We start from the raw sequence: 9,185 nt of genomic DNA, 5'->3' as shown, positions 1-9,185 counted from the left end.
GGTGATGCACACCGATTGAAGCCTTACAATGAGGAAATAAATGATCCAGGTGCAGAGGAACAGAGTCCCAGGTCCTTTAGCTTGATCATGAATCTTGCTGGTATGATGGTCTTGTACACCAAGCTGCAGTCAATAAACAACTACCCGATGTAGGTGTTTCTGTGATCTAGATGATCCAATGCAGTGTGGAGAGCCAGTAAAATGACATTTGCCACTGACTTGTCCTGATAATGGCCAAACTGGAGTGGGTCAAGGTCATTCACGTGATGAGATTATTCACTCCATAACCAATCTCTCAAAGCGTGTCATCATAGTGGACGTCAATGCCATTGGCCGATTGCCATTGAGACATGCTCTTCTTGGACACCAGAATGAAGGATTCCCTTTTCAAGCAAGTTTATTGTCAAACAAATTTAAATCCTGCAAATTTGTAGAGAATTCCTGTTCAATAGAATTACTTTTAGAAAAAAGCCTCATATAATTTAGCTGGATGAAATCAGTTGATAACATATATTGCTTTATTACTACAATTTCTCCAAGGACGGAAAGTCAATTCAGGCAGAATTCTCATTTCCTTTAGTGCATGATATTAATACTCTTGATTTCACATTCATGCCAAGAGAATGTGTAATTGTTAACATTGCTGGGGCACAGCAAGTCACAGTACCCCTTGGATTGTGCTTTTAGTAACAACAAACCAAGTATCACTATAATTGGGTAACTGTTGCATAATGAATAAATGTTGTCACTGCAAGGAAGAGGAGTTGAATTGGTACCATAATTTTCAGAGATGCATATGAGTTCAAATGAAAGAATCCACAAAGCTGTCTGTGCAATGAGTAGATGGGCATTGGAAACACAGGACAAAGCAAAACAAATTGATGGGCAAAATATTATAATACTTTTAATGAATGCCAAAAAACATTTCAGTACTTATTTTCCTGTAACCACCTGAAGATTCAAATAGTTACCATTTCCCTCCTGAGTAAGATTTTTTTTAAAAAACACTGATTACCACCTTTCCTTTTGAATCTCTAATGATCCAAATGATTTGCACTCAAGCCTGATCACCCATGACTCCCTCCCGCAACACCCCCTACACTAAAATGCATTGAATAGGAATGCCATCTAATTTTTTCAAAATATTCGCAGAAAATTCAACCCAAATGTGTTTTTGTGCAAGAATGCATTTTGTTTGTCATCTCAAACTCTGATCCCATCACAAATTCAAAATGTACTTGCCAGTTACCAGCTCCACATCAACACTGGTGTTATTACTATCAGGCACAACACATTTCGAGCAGTGGACAAGGAATTCTTTCCCAGCTATGATAAAATGCAACTTGCTTTTCTGAAATCTGAGCAAAAACCTATACTTCTTTACTCTAGCCTTGTTGTTTGATAGTGGCCAGTTTTCAGGATATTTAGCTGAGAATATTCTTGGTGGACTATAGCTCAGGGTTACCAAGCAAAACAAGTGTTACTGCTACAGCGAGCATTGCACTAAAATTCAAAATCTATCACACAAAAAAGCCAACTGAAAAGTTACAATGAAACCTAATCCAATTTAAAACAGTTGGAGTAGTTTGACAATTGCAAAGTAATGTAAACTTATGAAATTCTTAGCAACCACACAAGTCAACCAAATTGTGGTCATTTCAGATCCAGATACATCCACTTGCACGTGTGTTGGTTTAAATTTATATATAATACTTTCAGTGCCAGCTTAAAACAGCAAAAACAATTAAAATGAACTTGCATTGTACCATACTTGCAAATGTTATATTTTTCCTCCAGATCTTAAAAAAACTTAAGGCAAGTAATGTTTGTTAGTTTATTATCTGTAGAGTACTCTTGAAGAAAACAACTCATTTCTGAGATCAGAAATGGATACAAAGTTACAAAAAATCTGTAATAACTGAAGTGATGTCCACTGCTCTACTTGGTCCTTTGAAAATATCAACCTAAACAGTGTGTTGTGCTTGTAGCAAAATTGTGGATTGTGACCAAAGTACCATCAGAGCACCTGGAAGTAAACCATTCGAAAGTTGAAACAAAGAAAGTTTAAAAAACACAAAGTACCAAGCAGAACATTGTTTCAGCCTCTCAAATGCTTACAATGCACACATTCAACATATTAGTTTACAAGTCTATTTCACAGGTTTGGTTGACATTTTTCCCCAAAGCAAATCCACACCACTTGTTTATACAGATTTCTGTATATTTGCACAAGTTGCTGGTCCAGAAGAAAGCAATTGCACAATATCCCAGACAAGCATTTGTACCACAGGATACAACTACATCAGAGCATTAAAACATGACTTACAATTATCAACTCTAGTCAACAGGATTGAAGCATGAATTAATACAGATCATTCTGTATCCAAAATAGAATAAGAATAATTTAAAGAAGTACAACTTGTGCATCATTCTTGGAACTACCACGGAGAAAATGTCACTATATATTTTGTAGCACATAAAACAAATTACCCATGCATAATAGCAATAATTGTGTTTTATACTCTGGCTTCCACAACAGGACCTTCCCTTCATCCCCTCCCACCCACCCCAAATCCAGTTTGATATAACAGCAGCTCATTTGGAGAGGGCAACATATTTTGTAAAAGTTTGCAAAACTTTTACATCAATCTATATAAAACTGCTTTACAAAAACCCAATTTCCCAAAATGCTGCAAGCTTTATTAATAATTAAATACATTTTTTTGCTGACACAGTCAGTGATCCACTATCCACCTTGCCGCTCAAAAAGCTGTGATAACAAATTCAAGTAGTTTCTAGATACTCGCCCACAGTTTTGGTTTGGAATGTGCCATATACAGATCACAGAGCTGTGGAACAAGTCCAATGTAGTTATTTGAGTTTAGTGCCAATTCCAGTTGACAACCCTAAAATTTGCAATAAAGTAAATAACTTCTTAAAATCATGTTGGCTAAATTTACACAGCAGATTCATATTGTGTGTCTTTGCTTTTTTCTCCATTGTTATCCATCTCATTTATTTCAGTCCTTGTACTGGAGTGTTCAGGAGATTCTTTGATAGCCTCAAGAGAATGGGTTTCCAACTTTAAATCACCAGACGACTTTTCTCCATTACTACAACACTGTTTTAAGGCACACTGAGTCTTGCATGGCAGTTCACACAGGGAAATACGCGATTCGGAGTTCACTGAAGCAAATTCTGGCTGGATGGTTGTGGCATGGATTCCTTCATCATGGAAAAAATCTTTAATACGTTTGGCTACATCCATATAAGCAGTTGGATCACGGCATTTAATGTGGGCTGTTGCAATAATTCTACTACCAGCTAACTGCCAGACATGCAGTTCATGTACAGCAAGGACACCTTCCAAGTTACGTAGCTTTTCATTTATTAACTCCATATCTATTTGTTTAGGTACTGTTTGTAAGAGAATAAGAGCAGATTCCTTCAGAAGTGGATAGGTTGTATAGAGCAGAATACAAACCATAATACAACACAGAGTGGGATCCAAGAAAAGCACCCAGCAGGGTCCAGCTTCTGGAATGCCTTCAGCATTTTCGGAAAAATTTAACTGTGTGCCATTTAGATGTTGATCTGGACAATGCTCGTGACGGCATATATTAATGCATGGACCACTTTCAGGACATGGGTTCCAAATAAAGTAAAATATCAGTGCATTTACCACAACTATAACAGATCCCAGGGCATCTCCTAGCACATGGAGAAAGACACCACGCATGTTCAGCTGTGATGCAGTATCTTCTACATCTCCAAATTCATCATGGTCATCCAGGAGAGAAATACCATTCATCTGCAGCCCCTGCATATTACTTTCCATCAGTAGATCTATTTAAAGCAAAAATAAAACATTAGACAACAGTTTAATGGTTGCAGATCTATAGCATTTTTCACCTTTTCCCCAACATTAAAAAAATTGTTTTCTATATGGATCAGTAAAATATCAGGACAAAAGATTTTGCCTCAAGTTCTCCATGCAATTTATTAATATTGATTTTCTTCTACAGAGCTCAGAAAAGGGGAGAAAAAAAGTTTGCTGAAGATGTAAAGTTTCTCAATAAAGATCTACACATAAAACAAGAGCCCAAACAAAAGTAAAATACTGCCACATTGGAAAGACAAAATGAAAAGAACATGCCAGACACTCAACAAATCTGAGAGCATCGAGAATGCAACATTTAACTGACCCAAAACTGCTTCTATTGCTAGAGACACATGCTTGAGTATTTAGAACATTAGTTTTTGACAGTTTCCCTTTATTATTAATAAGAGTATTTAAAAAAAATAAAACAAATTCACTACTTGGAAGTAGCAGTTCTTAAAAAACACACACACAAATCTATCTCTCTTGCTCTCTACATTTTTTTTCTCTAATTTAAAAAACATCTTCAATTTGAGTAAATGCACAAGACTGTTGGAGAAACAGCAAGTCCTGCATCATCCAATGGAGGCAAGATACTTCATTTGTGTTGCACCTCCTTTGAAAGCTTGGGTAAAAAAAATCTTTGTTCGATTAAATGTTATCAATCATTTACTGCATCAGGATTTTTAAACAATTTTACAGCAGAGTAGTCATTTATTGAAACAATTCTCCATTTGAAACAAAATGATACAAATTCACATTTTTCAAGATTATTAGTCTAGGCCTCCAGATTACTTAGCTTGACAATTACCAACATTGGGCCATCATCATGACTAAAAGTATCATTTTACAGACAACACAGCAAGCTGTTTATTCAGAATAGCCATACCAAAAAGAACCAAGTAATCTGCTTTGACATTTTAAAAAACACTAATCTTCAACCACCATGGGCACAAATGGAACACTAGATTTTAGCCACAAAAGCTCAAGAATTTTTCATATACAATTAAAATAACCAATGGTTTATTTTTAATTAAATATTGTAAATCAATAGATAACTTTCTACAACTTAACTAATCACAATGTCAGACACTGATATCTCAAGACAAGAAGGGAAAAAGGTTTATATGGACTATCTGTGAGTTCACTTTAGCACCAAACCAAGTTCATCTAGATCACACATGTCAAACTCTGGCCCACGGGCCAAATTTGACCCGCGATATAATTATATTTGGCCCGCAAGATCATATTAAATATATATTAGAGTTGGCCCGCTGGCCGCCGCGCAAGTATAGCACATGCACAGCAGCAGGCACCACCATAGTAGTTTTTAGCACTTCCACAGCAGTACACCGATATAGTTAACGGGAAAGTTAATTAGATATTCACAGCGCCGCCTCGCTGCAACGGACCGGCCGCCTCGCTGCAACGGACCGGCCGCCTCGCTGCAACGGACCGGCCGCCTCGCTGCAACGGACCGGCCGCCTCGCTGCAACGGACCGGCCGCCTCGCTGCAACGGACCGGCCGCCTCGCTGCAACGGACCGGCCGCCTCGCTGCAACGGACCGGCCGCCTCGCTGCAACGGACCGGCCGCCTCGCTGCAACGGACCGGCCGCCTCGCTGCAACGGACCGGCCGCCTCGCTGCAACGGACCGGCCGCCTCGCTGCAACGGACCGGCCGCCTCGCTGCAACGGACCGGCCGCCTCGCTGCAACGGACCGGCCGCCTCGCTGCAACGGACCGGCCGCCTCGCTGCAACGGACCGGCCGCCTCGCTGCAACGGACCGGCCGCCTCGCTGCAACGGACCGGCCGCCTCGCTGCAACGGACCGGCCGCCTCGCTGCAACGGACCGGCCGCCTCGCTGCAACGGACCGGCCGCCTCGCTGCAACGGACCGGCCGCCTCGCTGCAACGGACCGGCCACCTCGCTCCATGTGGCTGGACATGGTGGGTCACCTCCGCGTCTCCTTGAGCTTCATCTGTGGGTGGGTGCTGCTGGGCATCAGACTTTCCGCTGGGGTGGAGGTCGCGGACGAGTTCCACCGCTCTCACGGTATTCCCGGTGAGATGGCGAGACCAGCGGGGACTCCTTGGGTTGTTGGCGGCGGTTGCGGCAGGCAGAGGCGGGAGAGGGGGCAGGGGGGGGATGCCGCTCGGGTTTGCTGGCTGGGCTGGGGAGGGCTCCCTGCAGACCTCCGCTCCCTGGCATGCTTCTTGGCAACGTGCGATCCTTGGCTTAAAGGCTAGAGAGAAATATTATTTATTGAATATTTTATTTCTTATTTGTTAATGCTTCTTATGGAAAGAGTTTAACCAAAACTATTATTAAACATTTATTTTAATAAGAAAAAGTTTAACATTACATATGTTGAGAGAAAACATGCAGATGTTGTTGAAAATTTTCAATAAATATTTAGTTCAGCCCTCGACTTAGTCCAAGCTTTTAATTTTGGCCCTCGGTGAATTTGAGTTTGACACTCCTGACCTAGATAGAAAAACACGCAGGAAATTCTTTATAGAAATCAGAATTATTATGACATATGTGAGCAGTTTCTCCACCCCCAATGTCCCAGAATCAACACTTGGAAAGAACATATCAATTGTCTCATGCCATTGCCATCAACAGATCTAGAGAATTATAACCCCAAAATTTTTAAAATATAAATTGAATAGTTACAGCTACCACATACAACACAGCTACTACACAACAGAAAATGCAAAACACATCAAGAAATCACGTTTAGAAGATACTTGGTGCCTTCTGATTGAAAAGGTACAATATTTAATACCTAATTTCAGGATTTTTTTCAACTTGTTTTAAACTATTTCACATAACCTGATCAAAGTTTGAGTGACGATTATCCAGTATTGCTGCAAAATCAACTGATTTTTTTTTTTGGAGCACTTTCTTTTTAATTTGCATCACAAATCACACCCAAATACAAAGTCCAAAATGCCAGAATTTAGTCTGAAGTCACACAAAAAACAAACATGCAAGTACTTTACATCACAGGGAGAATACGACTCGTGCCTTTCCCAGAAGGTCTCATGTTTAGAGCACCAATGAAACATTCAAATGTAAAGTGCCAATATAAAATGGTGAAGCTCAAATGTTAAGTTTACAATAATAACAACATTTATTCAGTCTGCTGCTAAGAAAATGAAGTGAGCTACAGGTTTATCCCAATAGAAGGCTGGAGATTCCACCAGGAGGGACTTTCTTGGACTTAAATTGTTCAGGTTGAGCAGGTGCTACTGGGCTGGACACAGATTCTTCTTACTTTCCCTGGACCTCCATTTGGTTTTCAGTTGTAGCTGACAGTCCTAATTGCCAGAGCGAAGTGAACCTGGGAAATTTTCACCATCCCCAGTTGTGATATTCAAAGTTTTGGGAGGTGTTTTCACAGTGTCAAAGATGCCACTTGTTTTCCCACCAGTAGGATTTCTCCGTTGTTTTGGATCTGGCATTTCAGTGGTAGCTGCTCCAAAGATGCCACTACTTTTTCCACCTGGTGGGTTGCTTCTTCTTGCCACAGGCTGGCTTTCCACTGGTGGGCCCAAATATATTGGATGCAGTTTTGTTTGGACGAGAATGCACAGGTTTAACATTTTCCTCCACCCTGAATGAGATGCTGGATCCACCACCAGGAGGCTGCAACACTCTGCTGGAGCTGCTGCGACCTGTGGAGTCCAGACCCTAGTACGTGGTTGTGGTAGTCATCTCCAACACCAGCTTCCGACCGACTCCATCAACTGATTTTTAAATACTGAAAATTTGTTTTGTATTTCACACCATTTACAATTTTTGATTTGAGGTTTTATATAATTATCAAAAGTTACAATATTTTCAGAATAACTGGATATTAACATTGGCCAAAAACAGCATCAAGTCATAAGTTACAACATTTGAAAAAGAGCCCTTTGACAGCCATTTAAAGGGAACAGATAAAAACCAGAAAGAATAAACACTACAAATCTCATTAATGTACTTATAGAACTAACCCAGCCGAGAGGAGATACTCTTAGTAACATGTTCTGGTAATGACTTTGAAGAAGTCAATGACTAGATAACTTAGAGAAGGCCCTCAAATAAGATATCAAAAATACATTTCAATGTTTTATTAGATAATACTTATTGACATAGTGCAGCATATACATAGAATTATAGGGATTTTTTTAAAAAATCATTATCCTGAAAGAAAAACTTTTACAAAACATCAAACCAATAGTTGAATTATTGGTTCCTATTTCATTGAACATCATCCAAATTAGGATGTATGCTGAAGAATTGAGGAAAATATCACCTTGAATGTTGGACAAACTCAGCGTTTGAAACATGAATGTATGCACCAGTTGATTTTAACTCTAAATCAAATGCTTTCTTTTCTAGAAGAGATCATCAAGGGACATTATAGAGATGAGAAATAGGAGGTTGAGGCAGATGTTTTGAGACCACACTAGCAAGAGAAGCCATTGCACATTATTCACTGGTTATGACAAGATACACAATTAAGAAACCAAGTAAATCTATTCAACTGGACAAAACTGAAAAGACCAACTTTATTCCTCATAAGAATGTCAATGTTTCCAGGTACCCATTAGGTCCATGACTTGGGAGAACAACTTGCAGTCAGGTTTGCACATTTCTGAGATCTTGTATAAACAGCCAGCAAAATATCTGCAATTAAGTCTTGCACATGGTACTTGCACCAACTACATTCTGTCAAAAATGAGAGCATATATTATCGTATCATGCTTTCTTTCGGATGGCATCCATCTTATTTCATGGAGTTATGCTCATTGGAAAGTGAAGACTATTTCCATTGTGGTCAGTCCAACTAAGTTTCTAATAATTAATTTCTAATAAATTCCTTCCATCACAAATTAAAAATAACAGGCAAATTTAGAGCAGGTAATGTCACAGAATATCACATGTGGACAATTAGAAAGTAATTGGCTGATGCCATACATTCTCTTCCTTTTTCAGTATGAAAAATTCCTTTACACCTTTAATCAAGTTTTGGGCAATTTATTTCTGGACAACTTATTTCTATACATTTATTCTATCTCAGAATGCCTGCAGAAATTGATATGCATCAAATAAAAATCTCCCTTTTGTGCCAAGTACTATTTCACTTCTAACCCTATTCACAGGTTTGCAAAAAAGTTTTTTTTTTAAACTGGCACCCCTTATTGCCACATTTAGATGTGGACTTTACGTCAATGAAAATCACTAGGATCTCACTTTTAGGAGTACAGCCCTTTTCAGATGCATAAACTCTAGTCTTTTGTTATTTTCAAAAA

At 39.3% G+C, this 9,185-nt stretch overlaps 1 protein-coding gene and 1 pseudogene across 1 annotated transcript in view; both read right to left on the bottom strand.

Annotated features, from left to right (window-relative positions):
- Nucleotides 1–878: 878 nt before the first annotated feature.
- slc30a1a (solute carrier family 30 member 1a) overlaps nt 879–9,185 on the bottom strand; it is a 32,501-nt gene continuing 24,194 nt past the window's right edge. Inside the window, exon 2 of the mRNA XM_069931354.1 lies at nt 879–3,846. Within this exon, the coding sequence (XP_069787455.1) occupies nt 2,957–3,846 (890 nt within the window). The 3' untranslated portion in view covers nt 879–2,956. The remainder of the gene's footprint in view (nt 3,847–9,185) is intronic.
- Nucleotides 6,995–7,602, bottom strand: LOC138760596 (jupiter microtubule associated homolog 1-like; annotated as a pseudogene).

This window comes from Narcine bancroftii, chromosome 4 (assembly GCF_036971445.1).
Source record: "Narcine bancroftii isolate sNarBan1 chromosome 4, sNarBan1.hap1, whole genome shotgun sequence".
Lineage (NCBI taxonomy): Eukaryota > Metazoa > Chordata > Chondrichthyes > Torpediniformes > Narcinidae > Narcine > Narcine bancroftii.
The sequence above is the reverse complement of the archived record's forward strand: the minus strand, read 5'-3'. Positions and strand labels throughout refer to the sequence as shown.